This window comes from Acanthopagrus latus, chromosome 24 (genome assembly GCF_904848185.1).
Source record: "Acanthopagrus latus isolate v.2019 chromosome 24, fAcaLat1.1, whole genome shotgun sequence".
Taxonomy (NCBI): Eukaryota; Metazoa; Chordata; class Actinopteri; order Spariformes; family Sparidae; genus Acanthopagrus; species Acanthopagrus latus.
This window is the reverse complement of record NC_051062.1, coordinates 4507694-4525106: the sequence shown is the minus strand read 5'-3', so window position 1 is coordinate 4525106 and position 17413 is coordinate 4507694. Positions and strand designations below refer to the sequence as shown.

Genomic DNA, 17413 nt, shown 5'->3' with positions numbered 1-17413 from the left:
TATATGCTCAGTTCAGGCATTGCTCCATCAGTGATCAGCAATTACTCTGCCCTGAAATATGAGTGGAGGTGATAATAGCAGAGCAGCACAGCAGATGGAAACTCCAATTGAAAGTCCGCGTTGGCCTCCATATCCATTTGGGTGACCTCCATCTTTTGGCTCACACTCATCACTGGAAACCGGGGTCGTTTTTTTCCTCTAAAATCAGTTGAAAACCTGACAGCCAGGCACACATACTGCCTGAAGCTGGTTGACCATCCAACAGTGCTATCTAATTGGCTGGTAGGAGGACACTTTTTTAAACAGGAGCTCTCCTTGCTTTAGGTAACGATGCATTCAGGTCATACTGGAAAAAACAAAACAGGTTTATATCGTGAAAACTTTCAGTTGGTATAAGGAATATGGAAACTTCACTTTGTTATTGAGCTCTACATTTCAAACAAACATATGAATCATTTTCATCACACAATGTATTCTTTCTTTATAAGAACTTTATACAGGCTTCACATCAGGAAAACTGCTGCATGAATTTTTTACTTGTAGTCAAACTGTCGATGCCTGCTGTGAAAAAAGTTTTAAAAAATGTTGATCGGGAGGCACCAGACTACAGAAAACCGCTTCAGGTGCATGCAGCGTTTGGCTGAACGACAAGCTAATGTTTTCTGATTGTGGGGGCTCTTTGTTTTGGCCCACATTACATTCAGGTCATATTGGAGGAAGTGGACCAAGTGAAGGACAAAGTGTTGTTTTAGTTTGCAAACACTGACACATGGAACTTATCCAGGATATTTTTGCTGATTAGATTAAAATCAGACGTGAACAGACGACAGCAGTCATTGCTTACGTTTGCTAGTATACAATAACCATCTCTTTTTTTCCCATCTTTGACTGTTACTGGCTTTGCTGTGGTCCTGTGATGATAACAAATCATATACATAAATGGATGATTAGGATGATGAAAATCTGGGTGCTACTAAAGTCTGGTACAGCAGCAAATACAAAGTGTTGGGCAAATTAAACATTTGACCCTATCATGGGGCTTGATAGAAAGTTAAGGGACCACCAAATTAACCACAATTCATCTTTAGGGAAGATTTATGCTCTTACCAACACCAGACATTTTGGTCTGCACCACAGTGTTTGACGGACCCGATTTACATGAATGTGGCATTCTACTGCGTGCTGTCCTGATGATTTGGACAACATCTACATATGAGAAAGTTGACTGATTTTTGGCAGGTCATACCAAATGTTATTTGTCACCAAACTCACATAGTAGATCATCTTCAGCTAGGTAGCGGTCATCTCGAAAAGGTCAGTTTTGTCAGATGTTGGTTGGGTGGACTGATGAGAGCAGAACAGTCAGCTGACAGTATAACTCACACATATTTTGTTTCCAGATGATGAGCCGATCATCAGGCACTGAAGGTCAATCAAATCTAAAGTAGACTGCTCCTCCTCAGATGAGCTGCTCCTTAGTGGGATAATCAATCATAATCATCAATATAAGATTACTCAGTCTATTTATACACAAGTGTGAAACAGTGGAGATGCTCCTGTTCACAGCAGATATCATCCATCTGATTTACTCTCTCTGATCAAATAATGTTTCACCATTTTTCATACAGACGGGTTGAAGATCAGATTATCAGATGAAGGGGGGCAGAAGAGACTTCCAGATGAAGACGATTCAAAATTATTGAACTAAATTGAACATATCTTGAGAGATGTACATGTGGGAAAGGTGTTCAAAATTAACTCAACTGCCTTGTTTGTGCAGTGATGTGGTCACCTTCTCCCAGATGTTAAAACAAAAAACGTGAGCAACAAATAATCTTTCATTGCATTTTAACAGTAGGACGGATATTGTTTTTGGATTTTTTTGGCACTGCTGTCGCCACCAGGGTATTTGAGCAGTACTGTGAATGGATTAAGAAAGCAAAGATCAGAAACTGTTCCTGTTAAGTGGCATCTGGCTATGATTTTGGTTTATTTGTCCAGGTTTTGAGATGTAGAAAGGACTCCAGCAGTAGGAGTGCAATGCTGAACCGGTGGACTACTTTTTCAAAACCAGGTGTCTGCATTACCCACAATGCAACTTAATCACTGAGTGACATCACTGGGGGCCATGTATTTCACTTCATATAGCTTCCTTGTGAGAAACAAAAGGCTTTATACTTTATCCTAACCAAGTACTCCTTAAGACCTGTAACCACACTTGTAAAATTAAAAGTTGTGAACTTGTAAAAGTTACCCTTTAAGAGAAGAATAGATTTATTTGCTGTTAATGAATTTTCCAGCTTAATATTTGTTAGACATTGTTAGACATTTTTGCTGTTGTGTCTGATTGCACTTTCACACACCCTTTCTTATCCAGCTCCACTGCACTTACTTTGACAGTCCCCCGCGTATGACTAGAAGATCCTCGTTGCCGACAAATGCCGTCTAATGAAAAGGTTAACTGTAAGCAGCGTGACAAGGCTGGGAGGAGAGTTAGCGGCCCAGCCAGTGACCTGGCATTTCGAGATGTCTCTATTAGCCTTCTAGCACACTGCATCCAGCTCTCAGCAGCGTTCTCTGTTGTGAAGGACACCAGGCCAATTAGAGCCTACAGGATTTAGGGGGGGCTGTGGAGGTGGTCAGGGGACAGGTGGCAGCATTGGGTGGTGGTAAAATAAAGATAAGAAGAGAGCGTACAGAGGAGTGCTTTACATGCCGTTAGAAACCTAAACCAAACAAGGCAAGAGATCAAAACCGTGACCGTGAGGTACTTTGAAAGTGTGTGTGTGTGTGTGTGTGTGTGTGTGTGTGTGTGTGTGTGTGTGTGTGTGTGTGTGTGTGTGTGTGTGTGTGTGTGTGTGTGTTTATGTGTGTGCAGGGGCAGAAGCGAGGAGGCTTATGTGCACGCAGTGGGTGCCCACGGTTCACTCAAGTTTTTCAAGTGCATATTTTTGTTGTGTGCCACCGCGTGATACTGTCTCCTGTGTGTTTTTTATTTATTTTATTTTTTTCTTCCCATTTGAATGTGCACCACTTCAAACCCCCAGCTCCCTGACATCATTCCATGAGCTTTTAGCTTTGAAATGGAAATTAATCACACAGGAGTATTCCCTGAAGGGCCGCCCGTAATACATGAAATGGAGCTTTTGGCACAATGTTTCACCAACTGCGATTCTGGGTTGATATAAAAAATGTTGTGGCTGCAGAACAAGTCTGCATGGATCTCGGAGGTGAAGTCACAGCAGGAATGCAGACATAAAGGCCGTGCTGTTGAAGTTGAGAACCAGAAGAAGTTTGAGTCCCTGGTGCAGGGGCTTGTAGCACCCTTTTGAGCAGCAGTTCAAGTGTAAAATTTCATTTTCCAACTCTAATTAATTCTCTCCCAGATATATTCATGGGAAATCAGGGTACTTATAGTCCAACGATGCTTCCACTGCCTATTAGCACTGAAAACCAAGTACTGCTTAGCGTTTTACAGTCTGACACTGATGCCTCAGTTTCAGGCAAACAATCATATAAACCTGTTGAGATTATTTAATTTGGTGGTTTAATGGAGACACTCTTTGCAGCAGTAGAGGAAGTCTGTCTCAAGCTAAATGTTTGCTATTTTTCCTGTCAGAAGGGACTTTAAAGGGACAATGCCCAATGATGAGCATTAAAAGAATAATTAGACATTTTAAGGAATCTGCTTATTCCATTTTTCCTAGTAAAAAGTTCAAAACCACTCTATTTTCTGTGCAGTGGGCTTGTGGTGTTGCCTTGTTTTCAGTCTTTATGCGAAGCTAAGCTAACTCAAGCTTCATATTTTCCATACTGACATGGGGAGTGGTATCGATCTGTCTCACCCCACTCCGTTGCCTGTTCTCCAACTTTTTACACACACCTTTTCCTCTGGAACACTCTAAATTCTCAACATACATTCATCCATTTTTTTTCGGAGGCACTGAGGCATTGACACAAGTCCTCTATTGTGTCCTGTGGTGTTACCAGCAAATCTTTTAAGTCCTGCAATGCGGGGCCTCCATGGATCAAACTTGTTGTTCTAGCACATCCCAGAGAGATCTGTTGAAATTTAGACTCCCTAACCCCCTAACCCTGAGTCAAGTACTCTAGCAAATGTTTGCAGTGTGGCCAGGTATGTTATCATGCTAAAAGGGGCCACTGCAATCAAGGATCACTTGTGCTTGGTCTGCCACAATGTTTAGGTAGTTGTTTGATGTCAGAGTAACATCCACATGGATGCCAGAACCTAAGGTTTTCCAGCAGAATACTGCATGGGAATAAGATCATTAATATTGTTTATTAGTTTAAATGTTGACTGATCAGTGTAAATGTATCAGAAAATCAGAACTCCAAGCAAACTTCATAATACTTGAAGCATGAGACCTTAATCTTTGAAAACCTTTATCAAACCTGTACATCTTATCATTTTAGCATGAAAAAAGGCTAACTCTAAGCTGACCATTATTGGTTGATGTGTCATTCAGTTCAGGATAAATAGCTGCATCATCTGATTCGAATGTACCTTTTGTACAGACAGCAAAACAAATATTTTTATCAAGCAACAGTGAGACATTTAAAAACAACGCACAGCATGACAAGCATGATGTATTTAAAAAGTTCAGGCGTCACATTGAGGCTGCTTTGAGAGACTGCACTTGATAATATCAGGTAGAGATAGATTGCATTGCTTGGAGATGATGATAGGATCTCATATGATCCTTATGCAGCAGATGTGGAATGTGAGACGTTTTTCAAGTGCGAGACGATTAACAATGCTGTATTAGTTTGCCCTGCAGCACTGGGGCAGGGTGCTTTCATCCCTGCTGTAGTTAAGGCGAAACTCGCTCTTGATCTTTTGGACTTTACCCAAATTAGAAAATGCAGTTTACACTAAACCTGAATTTAGGTCTTTGGTTGTTTTACCACATGAAGTCCAAAAACCAAACTCAAACTTTAAGATTTTTTTCCAGATTAGCCTTAGGTGCTTTTCCTTGAGCATCTCAGTGAGTCATTGTGTTGCCTCCTCGCTGTGTACAGCATCCAGGATCCTGGTGTACTTTCATCTCCATCCAGCAACACGGCACCAGTTTACTGCTGCCCTCAACCTTTATGCACACCACCTGCCAGATGTTTGTGTGGGTGTGTTCACCCTCCGTGGCTCCTCTTTCTCCAGGTCCTTATTATCTCTCTCACACACGTGAATCCTCACTTTTTTATGGAAACACAGACATTCCACCACTCAAAAGTATGATGGATCTCTTTTAGTAAAAAAAAACATTTTTTTTTTCTTTGCCAACAACCTACTGCCTATGTTGAGTCACACATGGGTGCCGCCTCTTTAAAAAGCCATCAGCATGGATCTATATCCCAACCTTGTGGAGCCTCGTCTCTCTGCATGACTGGCAGCACAATGGAGAGGGATGAGTATCGGAAGAAGATCACAGGAATTAAGAGAAAGGGCTGAATTAATTTCGCTCCCACACACAATCAAACACGTCTGAATCCAGGTAACCTCTGTGCTTTCCCTCAGAAGACCAGCTTAAAAAGCACTTCTTAATGATTAGTTTTTTATGAAGCAGCCAGTCCATATAGCTACAAAATGATTAGCTCTAATGGGCCTTCATTGTGCATGGTCAATAAAAGGGATTTCACTGTGAGTGTGATATTTTCTATGTGGGATACCAATTATTAGCAGCACTTTGTAAAGCTAATGTGAGATATTGCCATGGCAGCCATGGTTGTATTGTAGTTTGTCTTTATCTCCCCAGCACTTAACAATCTGCTTTGTTTAGTCTGTTCATTGATCAGCAAGAATTAGATGAGTTTTCATATTCAGATGCCCCGCGGCAGGCACCAGCTGAATGCCCAAGTGGCACTAGTACCTTTTCGCACTATTAGCCCCATGCATCATTAAACAGGGCTTTGAAATAGATGCAATTTTTGTAACCTGGAAAAGATTATCTCCTCATATATCATCCCTACTTTTGCACAGTACCCCCAGCAGGAGATTCAGCTCTTTTAAGCATCATTGTTTTCCTGTTGTTCTCCTCTTGGCATGTGGGTTTCTAACAAATGCCTTCTGTACTACTGGGCCTATTTTGCCACATAGAAGTCTTTCTAAGATGAGCTGATTGAGCGGCATTCCTTTTACATCTTTAGTAAATATGTAGTAAATATATCTTTCAACATCTAACATGTCATGAGTCCATTAATGTCCAAAGTGGCATTTTATATTTTCCCATACAGCTTTTAAAGAACTAGCTGAGCTAAGCATTCATCATTGAAAAGTTCAAATCTACCAAGGTATGAGGCTACATCTTCACACTTTAAAAAGAAAATCAACTCTATTTACCAATTAAGGCATAATACATTGTGCATACACATGAAATAAAAATGTGTGATGTTGTCATGTGTATCCACGTGTCTCGTCAGTTTCCTCAGCAAACCTTCAAACAGAAAAAAACATTCTGTGGGGCTTTTCCTTAAAATGTTAGATATAGTGGTTGGTCATTAACAGATTTAAAAATTGCTATCTACAAATCAACTGAATGGAAATGGAGGTGGCAACTTCCAACACTACAAATACAGTCGGTGCAGCATGTTTCACAACACAAAACACTAGATGAAGTATGAATGTATTCAAAAAAAAAAAAATCCACTTTCTTTTCTCTTTCTTTTGTTCTCTGCCACGGCGACATATTACCTTGACATCAGATTTGTTTATCTTGCTAAATTCTAGATGCAACTTGGATCTTACCTTTCTGACTTAGAATTCTGAATTTATTGGCCCTTTCATTGCACATTTATGCAGTGGAGATTTGGATTGCACCTTTAATGCCTGGTAATCATCTGCAGTATTGTCATTTTGAGCCTGTTAGCACGCAAATGTTAGGATTAAGTTCAAGGCACAGCTGTGTGTAAGTAGAGCCTCATCCCAGCTAGCATGGCTGCAGATTCTTGTCTTGTTGCAAGTTTTGGAAATCGAGCATTACCTTTCATCTCTGAGGCTGACAGCAGTCGTTGCTTTTGATTCCGCACCACAACTTCAATCAGTTTATCTAGAGTCTTGTTAAATCTTGCTTTGTACTGCTGCTTTAGCTCCAATGCTGTAACAAACTTGCTATCACACATCTGATTTAGTTCAGAGTTGTAAAAAAGCTTTCAAAAACCTGCCTGACAAAAATCACATCGGCTGATGTCTAAGATGAAAAAGGCTTGAGCTTCAACTAAAGATTATGAACCAACAGCAATGTTCTTGTAGAGTTTTGTTGAAAAGTGCTTAATTTGTTTAAAAGTGTAAAAGGAATTTCTTGACATTTTGAGGGTATGGGTGACTCTGCTCCTGATGGCTTGTTAGCACTGCATGTGTCTTTCATTGAAGCCATCTAAATTCAGCTTGATGCTGTTCTTACTTCTCATTTAAATGAAGAAGTCACTGCTAATGATGAGGGGGCCACTAAAATCCATTTTTGCTAATGAACGCAACACCCTGCCAAGTATCCAGTGTTGGAAAATAAGCAGCAAGTATCACAGTGTCCTTCCAGTACAGTCAATGTTCACATAGTCAAAGAAGCATCTTCTAGTTTTTTGCATATGTTGTTCTATATGAATTCCTGGAAAAACGGCTGAATTCTCTATAACAGAACTTCAAAAGAGGTTTGTATTCCCTCACTAACCCTCACGGCAAAATGTTATGTGATCGGCCGGCGATGTAGTGCATCATGACAGTCACACCATTATCCCCGTACCAACATGTCACAACCAATAAACATCAAGAGTCTCAGCGAGTCAACGGAGAATAATTTTTCATGAGGGAAAATCTGTCATGAGTCATATGATGCTGGCCCCTTGTCAGTCACAGACTGTCACCTCCTCTTTTTTGTTGTGTACTTTTGTTTTATTGATGACTGTAAATGTACACTACCAGTCAAAAGTTTGGACACACTGTCTCATTTAATGTTTTTTTCTTTGTTTTCATGATTATTACATTGTAGATTGTCACTGAAAGCATCAAAACTATGAATGAACACATAAGGAATTGTGACTAGTAAATAGAAAATTTGAAATAACTCTAAATATGTTTCATATTTTAGATTGCTCAAAGTAGCCACCCTTTGCTTTGTTGACAGCGATGCAAACCCTTGGCCTTTTCTCAATGAGCTTCATGATGTAGTCACTTGAAATGGTTTTCAGACGAGACTGCACGATTCAGGCCTTTCTGGTCAAATAGCAGCTAAAAAACATCCACTAAGGAAAAGCAACAAGCAGAAGAGATTGGTTGGGACCAAGAAACACAAGGAATGGACATTAGACCAGTGGAAATCTGTGCTTTGGTCAGATGAGTCCAAATTTGAGATCTTTGGTTCCACCTGATCCTGATCTCTGATCCTGATCACTGGTCTCTACATGCATGGTTCCCACTGTGAAGCATGGAGGAGGAGGTGTGATGGTGTGGGGCTGCTTTGCTGGTGACACTGTTGGGGAATTATCTAAAACTGAGGGCACACTGAACCAGCATGGCTACAACAGCATCCTGCGGCAACATGCCATCCCATCCGGTTTGCATTTAGTTGGACCATCATTTATTTTTCAACAGGACAATGACCCCAAACACCTTCAGGCTGTGTAAGGGCTATTTGACCAAGAAGCAGAGTGATGGAGTGATGCGCCAGATGACCTGGCCTCCACAGTCACCTCACCTAAACCCAATGGAGATGATTTGGGATGAGATGGACCGCAGGGTGAAGGCAAAAGGGCCAACAAGTGCTCAGCATCTCTGGGAACTCCTTCAAGACTGTTGGAAAACCATTTCAGGTGGATTCCTCATGAAGCTCATCGAGAGAGTGCCAAGAGTGTGCAAAGCAGTGATCTAAGCAAAGGGTGGCTGTTTTGAAGAATCTACAATATCAAACATGTTTAGAGTTATTTCACACTTTTCACACCATATGTTCTCATTCTTTGTTTTGATGCCTTCAGTGAGAATTTACAGTGAAAATAGTCATGAAAATAAAGAAAAAATATTAAATCAGAAGAAATGTTAGTGTACCTTTTGAAAAGTAAAAAAGCTGCCACAAAAATCTGCAAATGACATGGTTTGGAATTAAACTTAGCATCTGTCTGATGTAGTTATCTGCAAAGTTATGTCTAGAGAAAGATAGGTGTAGAGGTTCACAGTCAAGTGCACAGTAGTTTTACCCAGAAAGTGTCAGTGTCTCAGAATTGCACCTCAGATGGATGTTTATAATTCCAAGGTCACGATTTATGGATTTTGGGATGCTTACTGTAGACACAACCCACATTTCCTCGGGGCAAACCAGAAAAATCCATATTTTATTAGAGTCAGTACTCTCTACTTATGACTTTTTGACTGCCTGCAGTCTAAAGTTATTGTTTTCCATAGTTTTTTTTTATTTATTTTGTTGGGAAATTTGATCCGACTTTGTTATTTGGAATCTGCAGTCACAGGGCATACCTACAAACACTGGGAACATGAAATTAAAAACACACCTTCAGCTGTGCTTTTTCTCCGACATTTTCAGCCAGATTCTTTGTTCTTCTGGGGTTTTTTTTCTCATCCCAATCAGACTTTGATAGACTCTGAAGCTACTTTGATGTACACCTCATAGTCAGTAATGAGGCGTTTGGACTTGCTATTTTGGCAATGGTTGGAAGACATATCGGTGTTGAAATGTTACCAAACAGCTTGCATGTTGGTTTCATTCTACCAAACCATGAGTCATAAACCCATAATAGCTTTGAGTAGACAGCGATACAGCACTTGGCTCCTTCTAATTAATTGATGGTTCTTGTCCACCATCAGTTGTCATTGGCTCAGGCGATGAATCCTCCTTTCATCAACACCACACACATCCAGCATTTTCTAATTTGCCTTGGTCCAAATCAAACCGCAAACACGGATTATTTCTTCTTCAGAGTGGGATTGCTCAGAAAGTCAACAGTGCCTCCCTTGTTACCCGAGGCAAACACTTTCTGCATGTGTTTTCTAAAGCAAAAGAAGGGGAACTGAAAGAAGCAATTATTCTTGACTCTCTTGAGTACAAATGAGCACAGCTGAACAATCTGACAATTTCCACCTTTGATTTGTCCATTTTCCACACGGCCTGTTAGAGCTGCTATGCCCCATATCACAACAGGCACACACATTCATCACTACCCTGGTGAATTAGGAGGTAAATCAAGTTTAGAACAATGATTTTGTGACTTAAGAAGCATTTCTCTGTCTTGTTTACTCACAGTTTCAGTCTTTTGAAAACAGCAGCCTTTGGACTAGGCAGATTTTAATGATGAACTAGGCATACTGATGAAAGCTCCAGCAATCAGTATTTTAGATGTAATGGGAAAGGTGCTGCGTTTTGTGATAAACACACTTCCCCGACTCTCCAGTTCCACTCGGCTCTACTGAGCTCTTTAGACCATATTGGTCCCTTTTATCTCATTGTTTTGTTTTTACAACCTGCTTTGAAAAAAGCTACCTGCACAGCAGCAAATGGCAGACAGTCAGGGTTGGACACTGGCTTTTGGAGGAAGTGGAGCCTGAAGCAGCTAAATGAGGGTGAATGTGAGACTTGCTGGACGTGGGAGTATGCAGCTGTTTGCCAACATATTATCAAATGTGAATTTTTTTCTGCTTGTTTCTCTGGTTTAAAGATGCGTTGATTGGTTTTGGCCACTTTGAGGGCAGCATGATAAGTGCATAAACACAACATTGTGATATTTAAAACTTTTGAAATGAATTCAGCCAAAATCAGTAACAGTTGTGTCAGATCGTCAGTGAAATCTAGCTTTTTGTTCATGAATTTAATGAGGAAAACACTTTTTTAACCAAGTTCACTCACTACAAACCCTGCTTTCTGTGCTCTCTGCCACACCCTGCAGGACAATCCGGGAGCACCTGGGTGAGCAGGAAGTTTCCATCTCCCTGACAATAGATTCCCTGGAGGAGAGCGACCTCGGCAACTACTCGTGCTACGTGGAGAATGGCAACGGGCGGCGACAGGCCAACATCCAGCTCACCAAGAAAGGTGAGGCGAGTGAGGACACAAACCAGTGCAAAGGTTCATCTGTGAGATGAAAATAAAAGATGTTTAAAGCATATACAGTATTTTGCCGTGAATCTAGCAGATGGATAAAGAAGCCTTGATATTTAATAATAGCATGTTAGAGCTTTGGAGGTGAGAAGCGGCGTTTAATACCCCAGGCCTTTGCTCTGACAGTACAGTGAATCTCTCGCAGCAATTTATGGAATACAAAGAAGAACAACTAGTGGGATTGTGGGATTTGACCAGTTGTTTCTCGCCTCGGGGAGAGAAAAAAAATGGGACAGTATTGTAGATAGTGTAGAAAGCCTATTCGTCCACCTCAGCCTGAGGAAGTATTAGTTTGAAGGCAAAGAAAAAAAAGCACTTTCAGAGTGATGCAGCCTTCGATGTTATGATTCTTGACAAGCTGTTTGACTATCTGGCAATGACCTTCCCCATCTCACACACACACACACACTCTCTCACACACACACACACACACACTCTCTCTCTCACACACACTCACACACACACAGACACACACACAAATCCTTCTTTGATTGCCAAACTCTCACTCAGACGTTTTCTCATCATTGATCACTGGCTACTGATGCCTTTCCCCCTTGTCCATGTCTTTTTATTCAGGCAAACATTTTTGAGTTTTTCCTCTGATTTCGCCTCGATGAGGATGACTGTTTGAAAGTTTGATTCCGTGATGATTTCAGATAGAGATGCACACTTTCCAGTGTGGTTATATAAGCAAGACTTTTTACTTTTTTAGCGAGGCTGGGGGGGTCTCTGCATCCTTAAAGTTGTCAGTGTTGAATACATTTACATAGTAAGATATTTTTCCTCTCTTTTAAGCTTGCAGCTTTGGATCCAGCTTTGATGGCAGCCCAGTTCCCCTCCATTTGCTATATTAAAGGGGTTTATGCTGTACACTCGAATCTCAGAATAAACCAGAGAAGATTAGCCTGGTTCTCGCAGGATTGCGGGTCTACAAGAAATCATCCGTTTCACTCTTTTTATTTATTTTTTTCCTTTTTTATTTGCTGCATCCAAGGTGTGGTGCAGCACAAGGCCAGTCAGCGTTCACACTGCCTTTTTATATAAGTCAAACTTCTCCGTGCTTGTGAAAACAGCACACGACACAAATTTGAATTTGATTTGGATTTGCTCGTCTCAGTGCCGAATCAATCAGAATATGTCTTCACTTGTATGTAAAGTCAGCACAGAGATGTGTCCCTATTTCCACTTCTTATACAACTTCTTGTAGACGAGAAGTTGTGATTTTCCAAGTCCTCCTGACCAACTTTTTCCAGCAGCAGCAAATCCACAGATGTTTTTCTCTCACAACAGCAGCAACATCAGCTCGTTGACAGCTGCCGATACTGTACAAGATTCGCAAACATGGGAAGCAGTGTGCAAACTCAGCTCTCACAATCCTCACCGGTGCTCTCCTTTGTTTTATTTTACCATTCGACTCCTACTCTGCCTTTCCCTCGTCTCTTTTTTCATCTCCCTCCCTTGACAACAGAGAGAGAGATGAAGGAGGAGAGGGAGAGAAAGGGGTGATAAATCGCCCCGATGCCATGTGGCTCCATCAAATCCAGCCTTCTAGTCGTCAGGAGCTAATTTGTCTTAATCTGTCCCACTGCAGCACTGCTACAATATGGATGCCAGGGCAGAGAAGAATTGGCCTCCTCCACTGTAATCTCTGCTGCTTGAGGAGCAGCTGGCTCGTTACACTGTCCAGATATCTGAGGAGAGAAGCAGTGTTCACTGGGGCGGGAGGGCAGAGAGGACATTGAAGAGTAAAATGGAGAACTGGCGTTGCTCAGATCCAGGTTTTTGGCATACTTGTTAGCTGCTACATCTCTCTCTTAGAAAAGTAAACAAATTCAGAACAATCCCAGGCTAAGAGGGAAGAAGACGAGACAAAAGGAGGAAGTCAGAAAACTCGATAGGGAAGCCTGCGTTCAATGTGCCTCAAGTTTGTTTGCTCTTTTGTTTTGCGTGCGTGCACGTCCGTCCGTCCGTCCGTCCGTAGGTTCGGCTGAAGGTCGTCGCCCAGACAGGCGTGATGAACCGGCGCGGGCCACGCTCGTTAGCTCTATAGAACATCATCCTTCATCATGGGAGCTGTCAGCCTGATGGCCGCTGCAGTGGAATGGGCATCGCGCACTCCAACGAGGTTAAATGTGCATCAGTGATGGATGGTGATGCGCGCGAGTCCTCTCTGTCCATGTTTATGCGTGCGTGTGTGTGCGGCATCGCAGCAATTCCAGCCTTTTACTGTTGTCCATTAGTCAGCCAATGAAGGCTGACCACCCGGGTTTTGCGAGGCGTAGCCAAGAGGAAATGTTGAGCTGCGAAAGATGGAGTGACATCCAACAGAAAACACTGTAAAAAAAGAAAGAAAGCCTTGAAAAAGAGACAAGATTGCAAAAAGACAAAGCAAACGACTCTGTTTTCAAGGCAAGTTACCAGACCATGGAGCCTAATGGTTGAGTCCATTGTCCTGTAGTGTAAAATATCACCTTTCATCCTCCTCAATAACACTACTAGTCTGGCTTCTACTCAATAGCTTTGTCTTGTGAACCTCTTCCTAAAGTAACACGATTTAGAATAATCTGTCCTGTAAAGCCAAAATATATAAAGTGGAGTCCTGCAGTGCCTTGAATTCAGCTCCCACTGATGCTTTCCATGAGTTCACATCAGGCTACAGTGATGACGGATGGCGGGGGAGAGCGGAGTGCTTCGATCTGTCGTGGAACAGGCGGTTCAGCTAACAGCCCGGAGCGCATTTCCTCGCCTCGTACCTCTCTGCATCCGCACACACATGTAACCGATCTTCATAAGGTGGTGGTTTGATCTGTCACATGCTATTGTCGCGCCGGCTGCCTCAATGGGATTTTTTTTATTTTTTTTTTATTATTATCCAATCAAGCCAGGAGGCAGTAAGTGACGGGTATAGAAGTCGTTACACTTTTATTCCGGTTAGAGTTATGTGTCATCTGGATACAATCCAGCCACAATGAGAACACAAGCAACAAGAAAAGATGGGGTAAAAAAAAAAAGAGGGAAAATCCAATCACGCACTGGATGAATACAGCCACAGATGCTTTTTAAGCCTTTTTTCACACAAATACGGAGGTACTGCAAAGATTCACATGGCAAAGAATCTATGAACAATTGCTCATGCAACTTTGCTCATTCATCATGACTGCATTACGCATCATTTCACATGCATTAGCGTTCTGTGGTTGGATTGGTGGTCAGGCTCCTGTAGATGCAGGGTCACCCCAAAGTTTATTAATTTCTACGGGAGCCACTGTGATCTAGGATATGTTCGTGAAATATGCCTCAAGTACGAAATTGCCCAGATATTGGACAGATAATCAGCATAAGCAAAGCTAACATTAATTGCGTGCTGACTGTGTAACATGTAGAGTGCAGGCATAATGTCGGTGATTCATGTGTCTCTCAACAGAGCCTTTCACAAAACTGTTTACACACCTGGCAGGCCATTTGTCACCATACATTATTGGTCTTGTTGCTGTCTAGATAATGTAACCATGCACGTGTAAAAACGGAGAAAATTAGATTCCCTCCCACATTCTCAGTGGCTCCTCTATCCATCTGTAAAGAAATGCATTTCCTCGCACTGAGCACAACGTTTGTACATCCAAAAACTACAGACACCAAACAAAACTGTCCAGAAACAACACATTTATATACATGAGTGCTGACAGATACAATGAAGAGGAAGGTTATGATGTGTAATTGCAATTTTCTTGAGTTTTTGTAGTCTCACAGCATCAAATAACGCCAGTAAGACCAGAAAAACCCCATTAAAATGATAAATGTGAGAGTGAAATGGGTAATTTCTTGTTAATCAGACAAATATTCAAACCCCAGCCCACATAAACCCGGTTTCAATCTAAATGCTTTCTGTTTGTGTTGCCAGTTATCTAGCACTACTTTAACCTCTCCTTGTTTCTCTCCCACCCTCCCCTCCTCTCTCTTGTTGGTGTCGCCACATTAGCAGAGCTGATGTACACGGTGGAACTGGCTGGGGGTCTGGGAGCCATCCTGCTGCTGCTGATCTGTCTGGTCACACTGTACAAGTGTTACAGGATCGAGCTCATGCTCTTCTACAGGAACCACTTTGGCAGTGAGGATATAGACGGAGGTAAGATGAGATAAAGGTGCAAGAGGAAAATTGACTTCACACTGTCATACACTAATCTTCCACAATCTGCGATACCACCGTGTTTGCTGTTTAGTGGATGACTTCTAAAGCGCTTTACGCTGCTTGTGAAAGCATCCCTTCATTCCTCAGAAGGAATCAAATCCCAGACCGGAGCAGTATCAGCGCTGCTCTGCGTGCATATTTATTTTTACTCAAAGAACACCTGGGCTATTTTTCATATCTTAAAGCTGCATGTGGCACTATTTTTATGTAAATACGCAGCTGTTTTATCAGTCGAAACGACACAGAAAAGAGCCTCCCATCGCTCCCAACTTAGAAATTCTGTTGTCGATTTCAGGGAATCTTCTCAAACTCACTGGAAGAGCTAAATGAAGAAATTGTATGCAGAATATTGTGTAAACTGTCTCCTTAACAGCAGCAAACAACTCACCAGTCTTTGATATGGCTCCTGTTCTTGTCAAATTTGCATCCTTGTAAAAAACTAATCACAAGCCAGCCTTGTAAAAATGCCCATGCTGGGCGCTGTTTCCTGACATCACAACGCACAACTTTTGGGTAATGAAGTAAGAAGGTTTTCAAAAGGTTCCCTTCACACTGCGTCTCCAAGCCCCCAACAGGCAAAAGTTGCTTAGTTTAGCTTTAAAAGGAAACGCAGCCTTGATCACTTAAACACTGTGAATAATGCGGCTCCTGGTGATGTGCTTTGTGTTTTTCTGGGTACATTTGGTTGTGGGATAAATCAACGAAAAACACAAAATAATGTGAATGTTAAGATTGTTAAATGTTTGTCAAGCTGCAAATATCCCATCTGCTGCTCAGTATATGTCTTTGTTATACAATACTATATCTTTTGGACTGATGCACCTGCTGTGATTTGTGATATTTCATGTCTAATTCAAGTGCTGCTACCAGACGTCTGCTAGCGGGCATTCAACCTAATATGAAGCCTCACAATGGTATGATCCCAAATCGGGTAACAGAAAATTTGAGTGCTTCTATCTGAGGTGTATATCGTATTCCGTCCAGCCTGTATATTTCCACAGCAGCTACAATGGCGTGTGACAGCAGAAAATCTTCACGTTGCGGTGTCAGTGCCTCTGAATAAGGCAGCAGTGGCAGTGCCAGGGAGTGAATAAGGAAAAAAGGCCATTGTACACAGGGAAACAGACTCTCCTGTTTAGCAAGGCTTTGGCTCCGCTTTTTGCACGCAAACAAGCTGCCAGTTTCTATTTATTGTGAGCGTCCTGCTATCATGAAGGGATGAGGAAGAAGGAAGTGAATTATACATCCATGATTTTGAAAGGTTACCAGCTGTGCCGGTGTCTGAAATACTTTTAAAGCTTTTAATTCCAATGATTGTTTCATACTTTATTGCGACGATTGTAAACAGTAGATTTAAAATGGGACTGTAGTTATTGGTGCAGTGGTTTAGTTTGTGTCAGGAGGGGAAGCTATTGCACCAGTGTAGCTCCGGCTGATCTCTGTACTCTGCTAGACCAAGTCACACCAAGTTATTTTGTTGTTGATAGAGAACATGTCAGCTTTCTTTTACTTAAATAGACAAGTTGACAAGTAAACTCAGAGAACACAGCAAACCTCAGATATCAGATGTTAAACAGAATTCTGCAGAAAACAAGAAAAAGAGGGGTTTGATTGTGATTCTGCATATGTACACATGTACATATGTATGTGTCTGCTGCAGATGGTTTACCACATACCTGCATGCAAACTGCATATGAGCAAGTGCAAGAGCAAGAGGATACTTTATTGTGCTGAACACCGTCTATAAAGCAAATCCAAACAGTCCCTGTGCCAGACAGAAACATTTACTCTGAGGCCCCATCAGCAATAGTAAAAGAGAGGGGAAAAAACTCTGATTGGGCCTGGTGGATGAGTCTTGGTTTGAGAATGCATCAAACTGAGACAAGGAGCAAGTTTTAATTTGATTCCCCTGTAATGAGTCTCTCAAGTAGCAGTGCAGCAGTGAATTCAGGGGGAAATGAGATTAGTTCAGAGCGGCTGAGGGACTGTACGTAGTGGAAAGAAAGACAGCAGGAGAGTTATGAGCGTTAAAAGGTAAAAAGTATTCCGTACCCGGCTCCTCTCCTCATACACTCTCAGCTCTGTTTAACTGTGATGGCTGCTACATCAGACG

General features: G+C 41.8%; 1 protein-coding gene across 10 annotated transcripts in view; it reads left to right on the top strand.

Moving 5' to 3' along the window:
• The window catches only part of LOC119015607 (interleukin-1 receptor accessory protein-like 1), a 298993-nt gene that overhangs the window by 269073 nt on the left and 12507 nt on the right, over positions 1-17413 (top strand). For 8 of the 10 annotated variants that reach the window (XM_037091773.1, XM_037091776.1, XM_037091779.1 and 5 more), the window contains 2 exons: positions 10900-11045; positions 15091-15237. In XM_037091773.1, the coding sequence (XP_036947668.1) occupies positions 10900-11045; positions 15091-15237 (293 nt within the window). The remainder of the gene's footprint in view (positions 1-10899; positions 11046-15090; positions 15238-17413) is intronic. The other 2 variants (XM_037091778.1, XM_037091780.1) reach the window with 1 other exon arrangement.